The 23,425-nt window shown below is 50.9% G+C and overlaps 1 protein-coding gene across 1 annotated transcript in view; it reads right to left on the bottom strand.

Moving 5' to 3' along the window:
* DYNC1H1 (dynein cytoplasmic 1 heavy chain 1) overlaps positions 1-23,425 on the bottom strand; it is a 1,397,843-nt gene that overhangs the window by 1,029,151 nt on the left and 345,267 nt on the right. The window contains exon 31 of the mRNA XM_085626346.1: positions 3,112-3,295. Coding sequence (XP_085482472.1) covers positions 3,112-3,295 — 184 coding nt within the window. The remainder of the gene's footprint in view (positions 1-3,111; positions 3,296-23,425) is intronic.

Genomic DNA, 23,425 nt, shown 5'->3' on the forward strand with positions numbered 1-23,425 from the left:
CTGGGAGACCCCTGAGTCTATGCCCAGAACTTCAACTCTGCCAGTCGAGAACTTACCCTTAAACCGCGATCTTCATTTTCCTCATAGGGTAACATTGGCTGGCTTTTTCTTGGAAATTCTTCTAAGTGTGAACTTTTCAAAACTCAAAATATTCACCAAAAATCAGCCGAGTACCAAAAACGAATTTACTCACCTGCTCTTAGGTGAGCTCCCAGTGCTGGATCTTGGTGCCCAGCCCTGACTCTGAAAAGTACCCACAACTACACTTACCTTTAACTCCTTTTTCTTCCATAGGAAACCATTGACTGCTTTTCTGTGAAATTTCTTCTAAGTGTTGATTTCTGCAATCTTAAAATATTCTTTTAAAATCGTACTATTTCTGCAAACGTAATTACTTACCTGTTTCTGATAAAGACCCCAGTGCTGACTCTAGGTACCCAGACCTGGATTACAAAAGTAACGATAAAGTACTCTACCTGCAACTTGAATTTCTTGCCATAGAGATCCATTGAATGTTTTCTTTGAAATATTTTCTAAGTGTCAACTTTTGAAATAGCTAAGTATTATTTAAAAATCAGTACAGTAATTATGTCGACTTTCACCACTTGATTCTGAATATTGTCCCAGGGCTGGATTTAGGAACCAGACGTGGAATTCCAAAAGTAATCTGAAAAGTAATTTATTACAAATAACCTGAATTTATCATTGAGCTCAATGCATTGTTATGTTTAGGAAATAGGATTGTTTATTGCAACCAACTGTGACTATTTACAAAAATCCATTGCTTATTGCAAAAGTATTTATATTCAACCTCTCATTCTGAGAAAGTATATTTGTATTCCCTTTGTGGTTCTAAAAATAAAACAAGCATATATTTTATATATATAAACCATTGGCCTAGAGTTCAGTTATTGAGTGTGAGAGACCAGTTGCTGACTGAGTGTGTACAACAAGTGCTTTACACTGTCCTCTGGTACTGCCTTACTGCTCGACCAAGCTACCACTTTAGAGAGTAAGGTCATACCTAACTTTAACCTCTATCAGCCCCTGGGGGACTGTGGACTCTGTACACCCTGTACCTATTAGCGAACAGTATATACAGAGCCACTTTCTCACACTCATCAAATGGCAGCAAGGGTTCTGAAGTGGAGATGCCAGGCAGAAGGACCTCCTTCAAAACATTGGTTTCACCACCACAATAGGAAGCTGCAGGTCAAAGACCTCCGCAGCCCTACACACCACCATGGCAAAGGAAGCTCCAGGTTAGTAGGGGACAGCATGCCAGGCTCTGGAGAGGTATCCACGCCACTGGCATCACCCAGTTCCTAATACCAGTCAATTTCTTCTGGAGAAGGTGGGATGTCTAAAGGGTCCTGCGTCCTCACCCAAACTTCCTCCAATCCTAACCCTCAAAATAAGGATGAGGATGCAACAGAGTCCGAGGGCTTTGTCGGCACGGGCCTCTGCATCGGTGGATGCCCAGCCAGCACCGCATCGTCGGGGATGAGAACGGCGGGGACCAGCAATGTCGGCAGTCGCAGCGTCTAGGATGTGAAACCGGCATCAGTCCAAATGTGGCAAAACTCCTTCTGCTGAGCCCGCGGGGCACAAAGAAGCACCAGCAGGGCCAGGCCGTCAAAAATGGCACAAATGGTGTCAAAAACATATTTCTATTGGGAGGGAGTCGCTTCCGGTCCCAGTCCCAGAAAGGAAGGGAAACACGGTGCTGAGCACACGTTCCGTAGAACAAGGCCTCAAAAGTTGAGACTTCTGCGTCACGTCAGGTGGGGAGAAGTCGAAGCACGCTTTTACTTCTTCTGTTTCTTGAGGTGCTTCTTACCGGACCCCTTTGAGGACTTTGAATGGGAAGATGAAGTCTTGGAGCCCCCGGAGCAGTGCTCGGACCTTCCTCTCTACCGAGACCAGGAACAAGAATGGGAACGAGACCTCCGAGGTGCCTCATGCCGGGCCGCAAGCAGCTTTAGGGACCACTCCCTCAAAGCTTTAAGCACCATGGCCATGCAGTCTGAGCATGACTTCGCTTCGTCATCGCTCTCCAGGTACCAGAGACACACGAGGTGGGGATCCGTGAACAACATGGCGCAGTAACAGGCACCACACTGTTTGAACCTAGAGGTCGTTTTGGACATTGAGTACTTACCAATTAAAAAAGGTAATGAAACATGTTTTTTTTTTTTAAGATTGTTAAAAAAATATAGAGGGTAGCTATTTCGACGGAGCTACGCTGGCTGGCGCGGAAATAAAAAAAAAACTCACGTCAGTGTGCCGAGGTGGCGCCTATATAGATGACGCAGATGTCATGATGACTGAGACAACGCCAACGACGTCACGCAGAGTCGATCTTCCAGATCCAGTCTGACGCCTGGGAAGGTCATAGGTTAGGAATCTGCAGCTAGATGTCTCTATCAGATAAGTATTTTTAGTGAAAAACGTACTTACCTTATTGCGAAAATCTTGATCTTAACATTAAGTACAAACCAAGCTTATTACTATAACAATGGTGTGGATCTCCTTTTTGAGTCATGTGTCCATTATTGGTCAATATAGTGCAATAAATGGGCTTACACTACTCTGTGTTAGTCCTAAGGCTGCCCGCCCACACTACCACTAATAGAGCAATTTGGGTTTTACATTGAGCCCTGTACACTTTTGGGGAACCCTTGGATTCTGTGCACGGCCCTACCATATAGTCAGCTTCCTATACCTGTGGATATTCACAAGGTGAGGAATTTGCAGTTAGGGGGTCTATCAGAAACACAAACATTGCTCATGTCAAAAATGGAAGCTGCAATACACATGTTGACATGGAGAGTAATTGTGGGAAAGAAGCACAACAACACTATACATTTCTGGTGCTCGAATGAAGTAGAATTTGCGGGATGCTGAAGAACTCAAGAATACAGGGAAAGATTCTAATGCTCGCATGGCATCAAGGATTGGTCATCTGTTTTAATGGTGAAGATGTAACAAGCTATATTTAAGCGAGACAAAATCCAAACCTCTTGCTGTGATCCATTAAAATAAAACAATGTATTGATCATTACAAACAAATAAACAGTCTGTTGTAGTGTAATGATATAGGTACAATACCTCCTGTTCTGGTAGGTTTTCAGCTATTTCTCCTTCATCAACAACTTCCCCACGCTCATTTTTCTCCCGCTTTATCCGCTGGATTCTCTCCCTCTTCACGTTCCCAGCGCTTACCAAAACACTCTTTAAAGCTCGAAGGCCAAAGTCGTAATGGCTTTGTGAAGAAAGTTGCTCATCACACAGTCTAAAAGATAAAAGTTGTTTGTGTATATTAAGACTTAAAACAGAAAACTACTCGTTAGCAGAAATTTGCTTGAGTGACACATAAGAAATAAGTTACGTACCTGTAACTGCAGTTATCAAGTATTGGTATCTTTCATAGATTCACATGCCTGAATCATTCCCCGTCGTCATAGTGGGAGTCCCACGGTACAAATAACATAGCAGTAAATAGTAACAAGCATTAAAAATGCAATAGGTCTTACCTTTCATTAAGATAAAGCCATTTGCTTTGCTATACAATACCATTAGCAAAGCAAATGGCTTTAACTTAATCGAAGGCGAGACCGATTGCATTGTCAATGCTTGCTTTGAAATACTTCTTGTCAAAGTGCTTCAGAAGCCATTGGCCAACTTTAGTCCTCATGACAGAGCTGTGATCAAGACTATTGGTATCTTTTGTGCACCTAATAATGCTTGTAAAGGCACATAGGCACGGTGCAGGAAAGGTCTGCTGCCCAGATCCTGTATCTAGCATGACACTTGTAGAACAGACAGCTTGGTAAAGTTCTTGAAGACTGTTTCTGTCTGCTCGAAAGCCTTGTACTAATGATCAGTACCTAACTCCAGGAAGGCAAGCATTTCCTAGGAGGACATTGTGAGAAAGTGGCTCTGTATAGACTGTTCCCAAATAGGTACAGTGTGTACAGAGTCCTCAGTTCCCAGCGGTTTGGCAGAGGCTAAAGTTAGATATAACCTTACTCTCTAAAGTGGTAGCTTGGTCGAGCAGTAAGGCAGTATCAGAGGACAGTGTAAAGCATTTGTTGTACACACTCAGTCAGCAAATGGTCTCACACACTCAATAACTGAACTCTAGGCCAATGGTTTATATAAAAAATATATGTCTGTTTTATTTTAGAACCAACAATAGGTATTAAAGAACAAGTTACTTACCTTCGGTAACGATGTATCTGTAAAAAACATTAGTTAGATTCCTCACCTTAGAATATCCCCAGGCGTCAGGCTGGATCCTGAAAGATTTTTCGTCAGCAATACCCCTTGCGCGTCGCTAGGCGTCGTCTGCGGCTCCGCGTCCGTCGTCGGCGTCGTGCGCCGGAATGACGTCGGAGTACTTAGACGCCGCCCTCGCTCGCGGACGTCAGTTCTTGTACACAGCTTTCCGCTCCAGGAACGCAGAGCCATGCAAGAGACCGACAATGGTGCCAAAAAGTCTAGGGCCCTGAAAAAGAAAACCTTAACCCTAGATGTCGGTTCGCAGAACGGGGAGGATAGGTGGGGCGGTGAGGAATCTAACTAACTAATGCTTCTGACAGATATCTCGTTACCGTAGGTAGGCAACTTGTTCATCTGAAAGAAACACGTTAGTTAGATTCCTCACCTTAGAATAGATACCCCACCAGCAATACCAACCCCGGTGGTGGGTCTACGAACCAAGATCACACCAGACAGTCCTGGAGAACAGAACGGCCAAAGAAGCGGTCTCTCCGGACTTGGCTGTCCAGGCAATAATGCTTGGCAAACGTGTGCAGCACGGCCCACGTTGCTGCCTGACAGATGTCCTGCAAGGGGACTCCTCGGCCCAGGGCAGTAATTGCCGCTGTGGCCCAGGTGGAATGGGCTCTCAGCTCTACAGGAGGGTCCTTTTTAGCCAAGGAGTAACAAGCTTTTATACACAATACGACCCACCACGAGATGGTTCGCTTGTGTACCGCCCGCCCCTTCTTAGCACCCACGTAGCCAACAAAGAGTTGGTCGTCCACCCGGAACTGTTTGGTTGGGTCCAAATAAAAGCACAGCGCCAGTTTTGGGTCCAGACGGTGGAGCCTCTCTTCCTCTTTCGAAGGATGCGGAGGCGGAAAGAATTTGGGCAACATGACAAACTGCCCTGAGTGAGAGGCAGTCACCACTTTCGGAAGAAAGGAAGGACGAATCCGGAGGACAACCTTGTCCGAATGGATAGAAAGAAAAGGAGGTTTAGAAGATAGTCTGGAGCTCACTCACTCGTCTAGCCGAGGTGATGGCTACCAGAAATGAAGTCTTAAGTGTCAGAAGACGAAGGGGACAATTATGAAGAGGCTCAAAGGGAGCGCACATCAGATATGTCAAGACAAGGTTCAAATCCCACTGAGGCATTACGAAGGGGACAGGAGGAAACATGTGAGTAATGCCCTTAAAGAAGCGAGAGACAGGGGATTTGAAAAGAGAAGGCTTATCAGGAAGCCGTAAGAAAGCAGACATAGCAGAAAGATAACCTTTTAGGGTGCCCAGAGCAGAGCCCTGCTGGGCCATGGAAAGAAGAAAGAGGAGAACCTCAGAAAGAGGGGCGGAAAGGGGATCCACAGCCTTTGCTGTGCACCATGCCACAAATTTGTTCCACCTGCAGGCGTATACCGTTTTTGTGGAGGGAAGCCTGGCTGCCAGAATCACATCGCAGACTTCAGGAGGCAACTCAAATGGCATCAACTGTCGCCGTTCAATCTCCACGCATGGAGGTGGAGACTGGACAGGTTCGGGTGGAGGAAAGTCCCCTGCTGCTGCGACAGAAGGTCCTCCTGAAGAGGCAGTCGTATCGGGGGATCGAGGGACATACTGAGTAGCTCGGGATACCAGTACCTTCGTGCCCAGTCCGGAGCCACCAAGATGACTTGGGCCCGGTCGCGCCTAATCTTCTTCAGCACTCTCGGCAGAAGTGGTATAGGCGGAAAGGCGTACAACAGACCGCAACTCCACTTGTGACGAAAAGCGTCGCCGAGCAAGTGCCGCCTTGGAAATTTCAACGCACAGAACTGCTGACATTGCGCTTTCTCTTCGGTGGCGAATAGATCTAACCAGGGCTCTCCCCACTGCTGAAAGAGACCTTGTGCCACTTCGGAGTTCAGACGCCATTCGTGATCCATCATGCACCGGCGGCTGAGTTCGTCTGCTCTGGCGTTCAGAGAGCCCGCCAGATGTTGAACCACTAGGGTGACGCCCTGGTGTTCCAGCCATGTCCAGAGGCGCAGAGCCTCCTGACAAAGGGTCCACGACCCCACCCCGCCCTGTTTGTTGCAATACCACATGGCGGTGGTGTTGTCCGTGAACACCTGCACAACACTTCCCCTGACAGAGGGAAGGAAGGCTTTCAGTGCAAGTCGGATCGCTCTCAACTCCAACAGGTTGATGTGGAGACGAGACTCCGCCGGAGACCAGAGACCTCTGATCTCCGCCTCTCCCATATGGCCACCCCATCCCAGGAGGGACGCATCCGTCACTACGACATGCTCCGGTTGGGGAAGGGAGAGGCTCTCGCCCATGACCCAATCGCGGTCCGTGAGCCACCACTGCAACTGCTGTGCAGTGCCCTCCGAGATCAAGACATGGTCGGACAGGTTTCCGTGATGCTGGGACCACTGAAACTTCAGGTCCCACTGCAGAGCCCGCAAGCGCCGCCTGGCGTGATGCACTAGTAGGATGCAGGAGGCCATCAGCCCCAGAAGCCGCAACACAAGCCTGACCGAAACCCAGGATAGAGGCCGAAAGATGGGAATCAGGGCCTGAATATCCCGGACCCGCTGTTCCGGCGGATACACCCGGAACTGCGCCGAATCGAGAACCGCTCCGATGAAGAGGAGCTTCTGAGAGGGACTCAGGTGGGACTTCGGCACGTTGAATGAAAACCCCAGCAAATGCAGGAGATCCGCCGTAGTCTGGAGGTGGGAGACGACTGCCTGGGACGAGCCCGCCTTCAACAACCAGTCGTCGAGATAGGGGAAGACTGGAACCCCTGATCTGCGCAGATGAGCTGCGACCACCGCCATCACTTTCGTGAACACCCGAGGGGCACTGGTGAGGCCGAAGGGGACCACTGCGAACTGAAAATGCTCCTGGCCCACCGTGAACCGCAGGTAACGCCGGTGGGCCGGCAGGACGGGGATGTGGAAATATGCGTCCTGCAAGTCCAACGCTACCATCCAGTCTCCAGGGTCGAGGGCAGCTAGAACCTGAGCCAAAGTCAACATCTTGAACCGTTCCTTCCGAAGGAAGGCATTGACGTTCCTGCGGTCCAAGATAGGGCGTAGGCCCCCTTTGCCCTTCTTGGGAACCAGAAAGTAGTGGGAATAACAAACACGAGCTACTTCTGGTCTCGGAACGCGCTCGACGGCCTCTTTGGCCAAGAGGGCCGAAACTTCCTCTCGCAGAAGATTCAAATGATCCTCCGAGATACGGTGGTGCTGCGGTGGCATGGCTGGAGGGGTCGTCTCGAAGGGGAGGGAGTAGCCCCTTCGGACGATTTGCAGCACCCACCTGTCCGAAGTGATGGTACGCCAGTGGAGCAGGTGATGGCGAACTCTGCCGCCCACTGGCGAGGAATGGGCCGGAAAGCTCGGACTAGGAAGGCTTGGAGGCGGATGCTGCCGGGGTGGATGTGGGCTTGTAGGAGAGTAGGGTCTGCTTTCTATGTTCACCCCCACTTTTTGCTTTTGCTTTACTGGTTTTCGACTTAGATGTGGCTGTGGGCCTGCTAATCAGACCCACAGCCCTGCTGTTCTCTCTCTAAATTGATACTATGTACTTTAGGTGCATAACCCATTTGGATAGGATCACCTTATTGGCCCCTGTACAGTGTACCTTAGGTACCCAGGGCATAGGTGTACCCTAGGCCTACCAGGGGCTGCAGCATGTATTATGCCACCCCTGGCCTGGCCTTCCATTATGACACAACTGGCTGATCACTCAGCTGGGGCAAGGTCGTGTAATCACCCCTTGCTTAGGTGTAGTAGTCCTATACCTAACTTACATATAGACACATGTGTACCTATCAGCCACTCCTATGGTAGGCCTTACCAATCCTAGAGGCAGAGTGCTTGGTAACATGTGAGATAGTGCTCTGGCATGAGCTGAGCCTGTCTGCAGCTTTCGGAACCATGTCCTTATAGCTGTTCTATGATATAGCCTACCATATACTCTTAAAGTGCCTTATAATCTTAAACGGTTATGGTTATGGTTTGGCTTTATCAAACCATGTCGTGTAAGGTGTCTAACACTTTGGAATAATACCCCCATCCCATTTCTGGGGATGAGGATATTATCCCTCCCTTCTAGAGGGAGAAGACATGTTGTAACCTACTTACCCGGTTAAAGTTAACCAGAGCCCCAGCATCACAAAATGGATGCTGCTGCCACAGACACGAGTGACCTCCTGCTGCTGGGAGTGATCCCGGCACGGGAGGCTTGGACAATAGGTTTCCTGCCTTGGGAGGTGCTAGCACCACCCCAGACAGGCCTTAGTGTATTGGGGCAGGGAGGGATGAATAGAATGAGACATGCCTGGGGCACACAAGGTGTCCCGTGCATAGTCCAGTTCAAACCGGTGCTGGGGCACTCCAGCCCCAGTCCGGGCGCGAAACTGGACAAAGGGAAGGGGGTGTAACCACCCCCCTCCCAGGTCCCACCCATAAGGCGTGACCTAGCAGGTATCCCAGCCCCCCAGATTAGTATAAGAGTGGGAGTTGGGCCTCAAGAGATTAGATTATCCTGAACCTGCAACTTGAACAGAAACTCTGGACCTTCGACATTCGACGAAAGAAGACGACTGAAGAATCTCCCTTGTGGCCAAGGAGTGGCTACCCTGTGCAAACAGGCACCATCAAGAGACTACCCTTTGCTTTGCTAAAGTTCTACGAGGGACCGACTGCAGAGCCCGACCAGAGCCTTTACTTCCAGACTTCTCCGACCCTGATCCACATCCGTGCTGAGATCCGTGGAGGCGACGAGAGACGTGGGACCGGCTACCTGGGAAAAGTGGCTAGTATCTTCAAGCGCAGCTTCTGAGGCACCCTCGAAGTTTTGCACCGGGGATTGAGAAGCCCCAACCCCAAGCACCATCTGCACCGAAGATCAGCCCCCCACACTCCACGAGTCCTGCGTGGGGCCCTTCTGCATTTTCCTGCTTGCCGCGTCTGTCCGGTTGCTTGCCCGCTGGCTAGTGGCCTTTGAGACGACGCACCCTGCAATCTTCAGCGCTGGTTTGGCTCCTCCAGACTGGCTCCCGCTTCTTTGAAAAAGAGAAGCACCCCAGACCTTCCTGGTCTGCACCAGAAGCAAGTCCTCCATTCTTCGTGGGTTCCGCTTGCCAAGGCTTGGTGAGTCCTAGTCCAACTTCGACGCCGCCGACAGCAAGAGCCTTCGTGGGACAGCTCGCCTCTTGGTCCTGGTCGTCCTAGACGTTCCCTGGTCCTCGTGGCTGCAGCGACAAGCTTCACCTTCACCTGCAATCTTCACGACATCGCCTGGTTCCTTCCTGGTTCCACGTGGTCACTGGCTAGTGACCTTGACTCTGTCCCTTCTGCTTGCAGGTCTCCTCTCTTCTTGATCCCAGCCTTGGGATCCACCGGACACTCTTCACTGACTGCCTGTCAGCATCTTTCTTCAGGCATCCATAGGAGTCGACGACGAAAACCGACGCAACTTCACCCCTATGCACCCGCGGCCTGTGGGCTAGGTAACTTGGGTACTCCGGTGCTCATCAGGATAGTGACTATCCTAGTGTCTAGTTTTCCAGTCTCGACTTCCTAGCTACTCCGGAAGTGTCCTAAATCTATCGATTTCTAAACTGTACTATTGCTAGTGACTTTTACGCATTACGCGTGAGTGTTTCCACTCTGCACACGAATCCCGTGGGCCTCCCACTTCCTATCCTTTGGTAGTATAGTGTAGCCCCAGCGATTCCCTAGGCCTAGGCCTATTCTATTTCAGTGACAGTGGTCCTTATACCACTTACTTAGTATATGGTTTGCGTGGCCCCTAGGGCCTAACTGTATTACTTACCTGTGTGACTTAATGTATGCTTAAATAAGACTGTGTTGTACTTGCCTCTAATCTCATAAAGAGTGCTGAGGGTTGTCTAGAATAAATACACTTTATTTTATATATATATATCTGTTGTGGTGTCCTTTCATTTGGTATTCAAGGGATTATATATGGTATCACAGTTGGCTTCACATGCCATTCAGAGTTTAGCCTAAGACTGCTCTTGTCCATGCTACCACTAGGATAGCTGGTCTATAAGGTTGACTTTACAACCAATCACCATAAGGGTTGTTTGGACTGATATAAGGTGTACACTAGAACTAGTGACATACATCAGGCCAACTTCTCACAGGGCTGACCGAGTCGGCCTCCAGAACCGCCTCGGCGGAAACCATGTCCGCGACCGCGCGCAGGTTGGGTCTGCGGCTGGTGGCTAGGCGGACGGGAGGAGGCGCCCCTTCCTTGGCCACGAAAGGGGCGAAAAGCGGAAGTTTGCGATCGCGGGGCCGAGAGGCCCAAGGACTTGGCCGTAGCCCGGGAGTCCTTAAAGCGATTCAGCGCACTGTCCGCTTTCTCACCAAAAAGGCGAGTGCCATCAAAGGGCATGTCCATGAGAGTGCTCTGGACATCCCCCGAAAAAGACGTGGACCGCAGCCAGGCGTGACGTCTAAGCGCCACCGTGGTAGAAATCGCCCTACCCAGCGAGTCCGTCGTGTCAAGCCCACATCGGATTGCATGTCGTGCTGCATCCCTCCCATCGGCCAGAGCCTGGGTAAGTCGTGTTTAGGCCTCCTCTGAGCACAGGGGCAGCACGTCCTCCACCGTATCCCACAGAGAGTGCAGACCCAAACTAAGGGAGGAGAACAGCTTTTTGCCAAACTGTTCCAGTCTCTTGGAATCCCGGTCCGGCGGGGCGGTCGGGAAGGAGGATTGGGAGGTAGAAGCCTGGATAACCAGGCTCTCGGGGGTGGGGTGCTGGGACAGAAAACTGGGGTCGCCCGGAGCAGGGCGGTGGCGCCTGGCAACGTTCCTGTCCACAGGAGAAACTGTGGAGGGCTTGGACCAGGTGCCCTGCAGAACGTCAATGAGGGCCTCATTGAATTGCAGCAGAGGCTCAGTGGAGCTTGCTGCAGACTGAAGCACCTCAGTGAGGATGTTAGTCCTCACAGCCACGGCAGGCAGCTCGAGCCCAAGGGCTGCGGCCGCCTTGCAAAGCACCAATGAGAAAGCAGCACCCTCCTCCGAAGCCACAGTCGGAGGAGAGATGAATCCAGTGTCTGGTGAGGTATCCAGACCACTGGCCTCCCCCAGTTCATCTGCCCAGTCCTGTGACAGCTGAGCCTGAACGGCCATAGGATCCTCGGACCCCTCCCATTCGCCCCAGTCATCCGATTCCTGGTAAAGAGGAGGAAGGATCGGAGCCGGACGATAGACATAATGTGTCTCTAACGGCGCCGTACGCGGCGTCCAACGCCGCAACGGCGCCGGATCCGGAGCGGGGCTGAACTGGGGCTCGACGCCAAGCGGAGCCGGCGTCGGAGGTGGAACCGGTGTCGACGCCGGCGGAGGAGGCGTGATTAGGTCGACCGGCGTCGACGGGGACTCGGGGGCGAGTCCCTCGGGGACCTGCGGCGCCGGGGCCGGGGCCGGAGCCGCCGGCATGCAAGGTTGCCCAGTCGGGTCCGCGGGGCCCGAAGGCGCGCCAGCGGGCGTCGACGGCGGAGCCAGGCTCCTCATGGCCGAGAGGAAGGCACTGACTTCCGCCGGCGTCGCATCAGTCCCAGGGACCGGCGGGTATGGGGACTTGCGCGGCGCCTGCGGCTCTGCTGGAGCCGCGGGGGTGGAACCACCCTGACCCTCGGCCGAGTCGCGCGACCGGCGAGGGGAGTCCGAAGAGCGGTGTCGCCTCTTGGACTGCTTCGACTTACCCGAAGACTTGGAGCCAGACGAGCGATGATGACGTCGGCTGCGGCTCCGCGACCGATCCTTGGACCTCCTCCTGGACCGGGATCGAGAGGGGCGCGGAGCCGAGTGGCGAATCTCGAGGAGCTTACAGGACCGCTCCAGTCTAGCCTTCGACGTCAGGGCCTTGCAGTCCGAACACGACTCCGCGTCGTGGTCGAGGCCCAAACAGTAAAGGCACCGGCGGTGATGATCCGTAACCGACATCAAGCGGTTACAGTCAGTACAGGCTTTGAAACCAGGCATCCTACCGGCACCGGAGTCGAGACAAGATCAAAAAACTTAGTCAAAAAAGACTAAAATGGGCAGCTCTCCCGGATCTGCGCTTACTGGCGCGGAAAAAAGAAGAACTGACGTCAGCGCGCGAGGGCGGCGTCTAAGTACTCAGACGACGTCATCCCGGCGCACGACGCCGACGACGGACGCGGAGCCGCAGACGACGCCTAGCGACGCGCAAGGGGTATTGCTGACGAAAAAATCTTCCGGATCCAGTCGGACGCCTGGGGATATTCTAAGGTGAGGAATCTAACTAACGTGTTTCTTTCAGATGAGGGACTATGGAGGGCTTGGACCAAGTGCCCATCAGAACGTCAGTGAGTGCCCCATTGAACTGCCGTAGAGGCTCCGAAGAGCTTACTGGCGGTTGAAGCACCTCAGTGAGGAGGTTAGTCCTCACGGCCGCTGCAGGGAGCTCCAGGTGAAGGGCTTCGGCAGCCCTGTGCAGCACCACAGAATAAGTTGCACCCTCCTCCGTAGCCACGGAGGGAGGAGAGATGAAGCCAGTGTCAGGCGAAGTGTCGAGACCACTGGCATCCCCCAGCTCGTCTGCCCAGTCCTGACTTAACTGGCACTGCTGTACCAGAGGGTCCTCAGACTGGGTCGCTAGGCCTCCCAGTCGGACCTGCGGGGCCCGAAGGCGCGCCGGCAGGCCGCGACGGCGGAGCGAGACTCCTCATGGCCACGAGGTAGTCCCGGATCTCACCCGGAGTCGCATTAGGCTCAGGGACCAGAGGGTGTGGGGCCGGACGCGACCCCTGCGGCTCCGACGCAGCCGCTCGGCTGGTGCCACCCGAACCCACAGCCGAGTCGCGCGAGGGGAGTCAGAAGAGCGGTGTCGCTTCTTCGACTTCTTCTTGCGGTGCCTCGACATACCTAAATGCGAAGACTTTGAACCCGAGGAGCGGTGAAGACTTCGGCTCGGCGACCGGTCCCTCAACCTCCTCCTCGACCGGGATCTAGAGCGGCGCGGAGCTGACAGCCAGATCTCGAGGAGCTTGCAGGACTGCTCCCGCCTAGCCTTCGAGGTCAAGGCCCGACAGTCGGGGCACGACTTGTCATCATGGTCGGCCCCAAGGCAGTAGAGACACCGACGGTGGGGGTCGGTAACCGACATCAGTCGGTGACAGGCATCACACGGTTTGAACCTGGGCATCCCTACCGGCACCAGGAGTTGAGGTCAAATCGAAAGAATAGACCAAAAAAAGTCAAAAAAGTTAGTCAAAAAGTGACTTAAGGGTATGCTCTTCCCGGATCTGCAGTTACTGGCGCGGAAAAAAGAAGAACTGACGTCAGCGCGCAAGGGCGGCGTCTAAGTACTCCGACGACGTCATCCCGATCAGGACGCAGACGACGCCTACCGACGCACAAGGGTACTGTTGACGAAAAATCTTTGGGGATCCAGCCTGACACCTGGGGATATTCTAAGGTAAGCAATCTAACTAACGGGTTTCTTTCAGATTAGCTTCTTTGATGACGTTCACACAGTGAGGAGGAAGGTTGAGGTACCTGAATTCTATGACTTCAGGAGCTAGATCGCTCGTTGGGTCTGGATGTTGTATCTTTCCATGGTTCTGGGTTTGGGGGTGTGGAGAGGTGTAATTTTTGGTGAGGGACTACTGAGAGTTCCAGCAATGTGGTGTACCATGGTTGTCTGGCCCAATGTTGGAGCAACTAGGATGAGTGTCAAGGAGTGTTGCTGTAGTTTGTGCCACCACTAGTGGAATGAGTGGGAGAGGCGGAAAAGCATACGCAAATTTGCCTGACCAGTTCATCCACATCGCATTGCCTTTGGACAATGGGTGAGGATACCTGGCGGCGAAGTTTGGGCATTTGGCGTTTTCGTGGGTGGCGAAGAGGTCTATCTGTGGTTGCCCCCACATCTGAAAAAACGGTTGAAGAACTTGTGGAAGAAGTTCCCACTCGTGGATTTATTGTGTTTGACAGCTCATCAGATAGGCTATTGTGTTCTGGACTCCTGGGACATGCTGGGCTAGGAGAAAAATGTTCGGAGGTATAGCCCACCTCCATATGCTCTGTGCGAGCTGAGAGAGCTGCAGAGAGTGTGTCCCGCCTTGTTTTTGGATATAATGCATGGTTGTCCTGTTGTCAGCGCGGACTAAGACACCTTTGCCATAAATGTGTTTTATGTAATGCTTTCAAGTTTAGGAATATGGCTATTAGCTCCAGGTGGTTGATGTGGAGTAACTTTTGCTGAGGTGTCCACCTGCCCTGCATGGTGTGATGAAGTAGGTGAGCTCCCCAGCCAGAGAGCGATGCATCCGCTGTCATGACTATTTGAGGAACCGGCTCGAGGAACGGTCACCCTTTGAAAAGGTTCTTGGTGTTCCACCACTGCAGAGAGCGATGGGTACGACTGTCTACCAACACCAGATCTGTTAGCTGACCTTGAGCCTGGTTCCATTGGCGTGCTAATCACTCTTGGAGAGGACGCATCTGGAGTCTTGCATGAGGCACTATGAATATGCAAGAGGCCATCATCCCTATGAGTTGCATGAACACTCTAGCTGGAAGAGTGTTGCGGTTGGAATCTGGTGAGAAGAGCTTGCATGCTCGCTATCCTGGCGGGACTGGGATAGGCTAGCACCCTTGAGGGGTTTATTGTGGCACCAAGGTATTGTGTGTGAGACGGTTGGAGCTGGGACTTGGTGTGGTTTATTGTGAACCCCAGGTCGTGAAGTTGTTGAATAGTGGCATGAGTGTGTTATACACACTTTGTATGAGCTGGCTTTTATGAGCCAGTCATCTAGATATGGGAAGACACGAATGTGTTGTTTTCTTAGGTGTGCTGCCACCACCGCTAGGCACTTGGTAAACACTTGTGGTCCTGTGGTGACTCCAAATGGGAGTACTTTGAATTGATAGTGCTGACCGTCCACTACGAATCTATGATATTTTCAGTGAGAGCTGTGAATGGGAATGTGGAAATAGGCGTCCTTGAGGTCTAGAGTAGCAAGGAAGTCGCCCTGGGAAAGCAGAGGGAGGACCTGCTGAAGTGTGACCATGTGGAAGTGGTCTGAGTGTATGTATAGGTTTAGGGGTCTGAGGTCTAAAATAGGCCTTAGAGATCCGTCCTTCTTTGGTATGAGAAAATAGAGGGAGTAAACTCCCTTGTTTTGTTGGTGCAGGGGAACTGGTTCTATTGCACTTTTTTGTAGGAGGGAGATTACCTCCCGCTTTAACAGTAACAGATGTTCTTGTGACTTTGGACGGTGTTTGTGTGGTATGGTTGTGGGGGTAGATGTTAGTTCGAGACAGTAGCCTGATTGAATTATTTGGTGGACCCACCTGTCTGAAGTGATGTTTGCCTAGGCAGGGAGAAATTGGTGGAGTCTTCCCCCGACTGGAGTAGAATGGTCTGGGGGAAGTGGAGGAAAGTCATGGGGTGGTGGAGTGGAGGCAGAGCAGGAGTTGATTTTTTTTGCCTCTGCCTTTGCTGCTGTTCCCCCTGTAACCACCCCTTTGGGAACCTCTAGTAAAGGTGGATTGGGTGGGGGCCTTGTAAGAGGCGGAGGGGCTATCAGAGGAGTAGCCTCTATGGGTGCTTCTGAAGGATGAGCGTCGAAAGGACCGCCTGGGAGCTTGCGACTGCAAGGCTCCCATAGATTTGGCGGTGTCTGTATCCTTTTTCCTTTTCTCAAGGGATACGTCCACATTGGGGCCAAATAGGTGTTGCTCATCAAAAGGCTGATTGAGTATAGAACTCTGGACTTCGGGATTAAAACCCGATATGCGTAACCAGGAATGCCTGCACAAAAAAGGACACTGGTATTTATTGCCCTTGAGGCGGTATCTGCTACATCTAGGGCACAACGAATGGAGGTGTTAGTGATGGTTTTACCCTCCTGGATGAGTTCATTTGCCCTGTTTAGGTCTTGCGCTTAGCGTTGCACTGCGCAGCAGTGCTCGCGCAGCGCGAGACCTGTAGTAGGTGAAAAACAGGGTTTTGAAGCTGCCCTAGGAATCGCACACGCTCGTGCGTGTGCTTTTCCTTTTGTGGGCTGCTATTGGCCTTTGCATGCGTCTTTTTCTAAAAGACTGCACGCAATTGGCCAAAGGTGGGCGCATTGCTCCGCCCATGGCCTATTGGTGTCTATTACGCGCTTGGTGCGCGTAATAGACACCAATAGGCCATGTGGTTTCAATTAGCGTGCCCAGACACAGGCGCGATAATTGAAATCACATGCTTGGCTGTGGCGCCCGCACCATTCTGGTGCATTTTTCTTTTTTTTTTTTTTTCAATAGGCCCGCGCACAGTAAGCACATTTTTGCACCAAAGCAAAGCTGGGCATTCCTTTCCCATTTTAAGGAAAAGTAAAACCCACCACAGATTCTTTCGGTCGGGAGCGAAAGGCAAGTTTGCGCCAGACTAATCAGGCGAGACAGACTCCCAAGCACACGGGCAGCGAGGAGAGGGCCGCTGACAGCCTGTCTGTTTCCATGAGGTCACCCTCGACTGTACTAGAACCTTTGGGGCTGTCCTTATAGACTCAAAGTCGTATTTCTATCCAAAATCTATTCCTGAGGGGCCCAAAAGCTGTTGGGGCTGGCCAGCCTCGGTCAGTCCCCGAGTCGTGCCGAAGAGAGGGAGTGCTAGATCGTGCAAGGTCGCACACAGCGTAGAGGAAAGAGGCAGCGGAACAGTGGCCGTTCACATGCGGAGATTGCAGGTTGCGAAACCACGAGATCATTCTTGAACAGAGGATGAAAGGCCGGGTCACGTAATAATTATTCAGCAGTGTCCTCTCAGTTGCATCATCCCAGCAGCGAGCTATCTTATTGAGACTTGGTACACGGGTCCTTGTGCTCATCTTTTTTCTACATACTTTCATAGGTAACAGGGTACAGTGACAAATAAATATGCCCAGGATCACAGAATTGTGTGAAAAAGGTGCCCGTGTCTAGTATTTGCGAAGCCAGTAAGGTACCTGCCCATAATAAACCCAGCGTGTTGTGTTGAACAGCAGCCGAGGCCAGTCTAGTCAGAATGGACCAATGAGGGGAGAGGGTATGCAGTAAAAGGTGCTGAGTCCTTTGCAGCTTCAATAGCGGATATCAAACCCCTCTGTAGGTGGTTATCAAACCTGTCCCACGCTCTCAAATTTCCCAGATCCATGCGCGAGTACTACATCCAGACCAGGATGTTTCTTTGGGTCTGGGGCATTTAATACTGCTTTTTCTTATACTTTTGTTTTATTGCATTTTAACCTCTTACACGGGCCTATTAGCTTTTCACAAAAAGTGCCGAATTGAGCGTAGGCTTAAGATATATGACGTCATCGTCTGTTACGTTCGCATTCACCTCATACATGCTCCACCACAGTAGGTCATTGGGTGCCTTCTACTGTGCATTCAGCCGGATGCATTACCTTCAAACTGCTTCAAGTTCATCACACAGGTCTCTCCAAGTACCCAAATCCTCAACCAATCTAGGGCCTGTTTGTACCATTTCAAGTCCTGACTTTCTAATGAGATTAGACGCCTCAGAGAATGCCAAACAAAAGCTGCACCAGACGAGTCACTCGCCCTGGGAAGTGGAGAACTTCAGAGCACTGCGTGGTCCCATTCCTTCTTGAAGTTCTGCAATCATTGTGGAAAGAAAGGGAAACTACAACAATCGTTATGCAAAAGAAAGCAGACACGGGGCAGTGGAGCTCGTGTGTGTGTGTCTGCCTGTGTCAGGTTTTCACCCCTGTGCATGGCAAGTGTTGGAAAATCATACTTGTTTTATATCGGTCAGGAAGGTGCTGCATTATGGACTCAAGCTCATCATAATGTGCCCTGTCATACCTGGCTAACAGCGCTTGGGTATTAGCAATGCGCCAAATGTTTGCTGCCTGTGACGCTGTGCGTTTGCCAGAGGCGTCTAGGAGTTTTGATTCCTTATCTGGTGGTGGTGCGTCACCTGATGTTTGGGGAATTTGCTCTCTTCCTTGCATAAGAGACTACTAACGAGTCTAGTGGTGCAGAGCCTTTAATGTATACTGGGTCAGTAGGAGCAGCTTTATACTTCTTTTCTATTCTCGGGTTGACGATTTGAGCTCTGAGTCTTTAAAGATCTCTGGTGCGTGCTTAATGACCCCTTTAAGTATAGGCAGAATTGAGGTGGAACTTTGTGTGGTATCGAAGGTGTCCATAAGAAAATTCTCCTCTACTGGGTCTGTATGCAGGGCAAACCCCGTGGTATTTGGCAGATCTGTGAAGGAGCTGGTTGAAGACGATATTGTCCTCTGGAGGGGAAGGCCTGCAGGGATAAATATCATCCTGTGGGGTGTAAGGGACGTCTAGGACACTGTAATCATGCCAGGGGAGCCAGTAGGGGTAGAGTCCCCAAGGGGTTGATCGTCCGCACCTCCCCCTGCATCATCTGAGGTGTTGTTATCATCTACTGGGGTAGGTGCTGGTGTAGGAGAGCCGTGTGGTGGGGGAGGAGGAAGAGGAGAAGGGATACTTAATGGAGAGGTAGCAATGTCTCTCTTCTTTGGTGATGGTGGTGCGGGCAAAGGGTCTTTTCTTGATGCTAAGCATTAAATGACCAGTCTTAGGATCCTTCACAAGAGTCTTTTGGGTAGGATCTGGGCGAAACAGTTCATCTGTGGGAGACAGATCCTTCGGAGTCGAGGGCTTCGGTGCCGTAAGTTTTTTCGGAGTCGACTCGGTAGCGGTTCTAGTTTTGGAACTGTGTAGTTTTGAAGTGTCTATCGGATGGAACCGGTTGCTGTTTTTTCGGTTCCGAGGTCTTTGGCTTCGAACAATCGGGGCCTTTTGGTGAGTGTTTTTTCGTAGACTCCGAGGGTGTTGTCGGTGCCGAGGAACCAGTACTAGCCTTTGACGCCGAGTGCTTTGATGTCGAAGCAGCGGTCGGCGTGGATGAGGACGAGGACAAAGTCTTCTTCGGTGCTGGAGTTTGCTTTTCGGTAGAGGGTAGACTGACTCGAGCCAGAGTCGCCTAAAGGCTTAATATGCTCCTTTACCGGGCCCGAAGGCGGGGCATGGGAAGCAGTGTCTCGGTTTGCACCTGGGCCCGGAGGTGAAGGTGGTACCGAAGCCTTTTTTGATAGTGTCGAGGGGGGGTGTGGGTCGGGGTCGGAATCATCTGCTTCGGAGTCGCTGACGATGGCTTCTTCGACCCGACCCTGCTCCGGAACATCGACGCCCTCTTGAAAGAGGTCGTCGGGGATCGAAGAGGACGAGGGCCCATTGTTCTTCGAGCTAGTCGGTCCCGGATCGTCTTCTTGGAGTGGAAAGAAGTGCAAGCTGGACTGTCTCTGGCCTTGTGCTCCGGTGAGAGGCAGAGGTTGCACACCTCATGTAGGTCGGTGTGGGTAAACTTCGACCCACATCGAGGACACTTTTTGAATGGCGTCCTTTCTATGAGCCGGAGATGAGGCCCAGGTAGGCCCAAAGGCCTTCGTTGACGACCGGAATCGAAGACTTCGAAGTAGAAGGGTCGCGTGTGATTGGAATACGCGATCGAAACAATACCATCGAGAAGGGAAGGATTGAGCGTCCGAACTGGAACGCGAGAACACATCCGAACCCGATGGCAGAAAAAAACAATCAGAGGATGGAGCCGATGCCCATGCGCACTATCATCCAAAGGAGGAGTCACATACCTTGTGACTTCCAAAGACTTTCCAATACAAAAACGAGTGCAAACATCCGGGCCCAACACCAGATGGCGATCTATGCATAGTGTGTAATCTGCAGCTCATATGCCTCGAACATAATTGTATGCATGCCATAGTTGACACCTGGGCTGAAGTTTAATGGTGCTTTTATCAACCAGTCGTCCAGGTATGGAAATACCTGGTGTCTTAGCTTTCTGAGAAAAGCTGCCACTGGCGCCAGACACTTCGTAAAAACTCTCTGGCTGATTTGAGGCCAAACGGTAGTACTTTGAACTGGTAATGGTCTCCGGCTACAGCAAACTGAAGATACTGTCTGTGGGAAGGATGAATGGGGATGTGAAAATATGCATCCTTTAAATCTAGAGTGGTCATATGATCCCCTGGGTTTAAGAGCAGCAGAATGTCTTGGAGGGTCACCATCCGGAAAGACTGCTTCTTGAGATAAGTATTCAGCGACCTCAGGTCTAGAATAGGACGTCATTGGAGAGCATTCTTCCGGACCAGGAAGAAACAGGAGTAAAACCCTTTTCCTTTTTGGGAGATCGGCACTGGTTCTATTGCTCCCTTTCGGAGCATTGTCCGAATCTCCCGACGCATCGGAGATAGATGTTTGATCTCTTGACTTGGCGGTGTGCAAGGAGGGATTGAAGAAATTCTAAAGTGTGTCCGAATTGTATTAAATTGAGGACCCATCTGTTCGTCGTTATTTTCTGCCAATGATGCAGATGGGAAGCAACTCTTCCACCCAGGAGAACTTGTGAAGTTGAAGAAATACATGTAGCTGGATCCAGGAGGTTGTCATGGTCTTGCCATTGTCCTTTCCTTGATGACCCCTCGTCCTCTAGGAGCAGACTTCGTATAGGTCCCCGATTGTTTTTGACCATATTGCTGTCGGTATGGTTGTGATAAGGAATAAGAGGGTTACCTCCCCTGCTGGTAACCCCCTCTATAGGATGATAGGCATCTCCCTCTGGCACCCCGAAGGGCACTTTACGGTACTGTAGTGAACCTAGGGCTTTTGCAGTATCCGTATCTTTTTTGATACCTTGAAGTGCGTCATCCACCTGTTTTCCAAACAAATCTTCTCCGTCGAAAGGGAGATCTAGAATCAGATTTTGCACCTCTGGTCTAAAGGCAGTCGGCCTAAACCACGTCTGACGCCATAGCATCGCCGCTCCTCCAAGCAATCGGAATGATGTGGTCGCGATATCCATTGCACAATCATTGACTTCAGCCGAAGCCCTTTCTCCTTCCGGAAGGATCTTTTTCGCCTCCTCTCCATTGTCCTCTGGGATGAGGTCCATGTAAGGTGCCATATCGTACCACATCTGCCTATCGTATCTGCCCAGGATGGCAAGGGCATTTGCAGCTTTAACTAGGAGAGCAGACATGGATGAGAACCTCTTTCCTGTATTGTCTAATCGTCTCCCCTCTCTGTCAGGAGGTTCTGATATAGGCACAGAGGGATTCTTAGATTTTTGATGCGCCGCTTGCGAAATTACCGAATAAGGATTTGGATGGCCCAGTAAACACGCTGGTGCGTCCAAAGGAGCTTTATATTTTTTTCTAGCAAGCACAGGTGTAACTATTGCCAGTGCCTATATCACTTTTAAACCTTCTTCCCATACATGGCTCACAATTGGGATAGACCGGACTGACTTGTGGTATGGTTCCTTAAAATCGTCTAGGAAGTATTCCGTTTGTGTTGTAGCCATAGGAAGCAGGAATCTCTTTCCATCAGATTATGGAATCCGCCGATATCCACCGGCGGAGAATCCACAGGTACTGGTGAGGGAGATGCCGGAGATGGAATCTGGTAATCATCCCATACTTTGTTGTGATCGGTTATCTCTCCCTCCTCCTGGTCATCATCGTCCGAAGTGACAGGATCCTGGTGGTGTATTGTTTGAGGAGTTGTAGGCGTAACTTCCTGTAGTGGTTCCCTGCTTCTAACAGGAGTTGCAGGGATGGAACGTGGATGCGAGACCGGGATTTCCTGAGAAGCTGGTGTCGGCAAAAATCTTTTCATACTCTGCCAGCATAAACTGCAGATCCATCACCATGGAAGATGGCATACCCACCATCTCTTTTTGGTACCCTTGACAATAATGTTGTTGAGGAGGATACTGGTACTCCCCATATCCCTCCTCAGTCATCAATCTGACACTTCACATGTAATTGTGAGGGACTACTGGCATAGCCAAAGGGACAGTCGTCCTCCTCCTCTGAATCCTGCTCCTCCAGCAGGTGTGATGGCACCAGAGGAGTGATCTTGCTTGGAGAGGTGACTTCTGGTGTAATTCTCCTCTTCCCAACGATTTCCGGCTTATCTGTAATTTCCCGCCGTCGACGATCCCGTCGCCGACACCGTCAACGACGATCCCGTCGCCGACACTGTCAATGACAATCCCGTCGCAGACACCGTCAACGACGATCCTGTCGTCGACACTGGTGTTGCTGTCGACGCCGATGCCGCCGAAGTAACAGGCGTCGACACCACCGTCGACGATGACGTCGTCGGAGAGGCTGAAATATCTAATGGTGTCTTTGAAATGAGCTTCACCTCAATCTTCATCTTCGACGACGGTTTCTTCGTCGACGATCCCATCTACAATTTTTTAGATTTTACCTCAGGAGGCATAGAAGATGGCTTCCTGAAGGGTTCCTGGACTTGAGGAGGTGACTTTGTCGGTTCAGAACTCATCTTCTTTGATGGTTTTTCACCAGAAGCATGTCCCTTACTCTCCTTTTCCACAGATTTAGGAGATTTTGAAGGACTGCACCCAGAAGACCCGTGAGTGGTGTTTTTTAGGGCCTTCTCAGGACGTTCCCCTGAGGAATGAGCTTGAGGAGATTTTCTTCTCTTTTGAGATATCCTAGACGTTGAGGAGGACTCTTCCTCACTGTCACTGGAGATAACCTCCTTTCTAGCCTTTAGCTTCTGCAGCCATATCAAGAGGCGCCCTTCACGATCTCGGTGAGTTTTACTTGAGAAAGTGCAACATACCTTACAGTCTGGCCTGGTGATCCGGGTAAAGGCAGTAGATGCGGTCAGCATGAGGGTCATCAGTGTAGAGTTTCTTAGAACAAGTTGCACAGGCCCTAAATAAACCTTTCTTCTCCTTTCCAGACATTCTCTAAAGAATGTATTTGAAGACAATCTAGAGTAGTAAAAATAAATTTGAATTTCTAAGAACAAAGTTCTTTAAAGAAGTTGAAAAAACAGAATTTGAGCAGAGCTCAAAGGAGACTCCCTAGCACAATGTGCGATAGAAAATCTGAGGGGCAGAAGGTTCTCTCAAGAATGTTCTAGAGGGTGAGGAGCTCTGATTGGTTCAGGGATAAGTTTGGTCTCTTTTACATAACGAAGGTTTTGGGTTGCAAACGGGAAATGGGCCTAGGCCTCTTTTCAGTTTGCTATCCAACTAAGCATTGCTTTTTTATATACTGGAGAC

Source organism: Triturus cristatus, chromosome 9, assembly GCF_964204655.1.
Source record: "Triturus cristatus chromosome 9, aTriCri1.1, whole genome shotgun sequence".
NCBI lineage: Eukaryota > Metazoa > Chordata > Amphibia > Caudata > Salamandridae > Triturus > Triturus cristatus.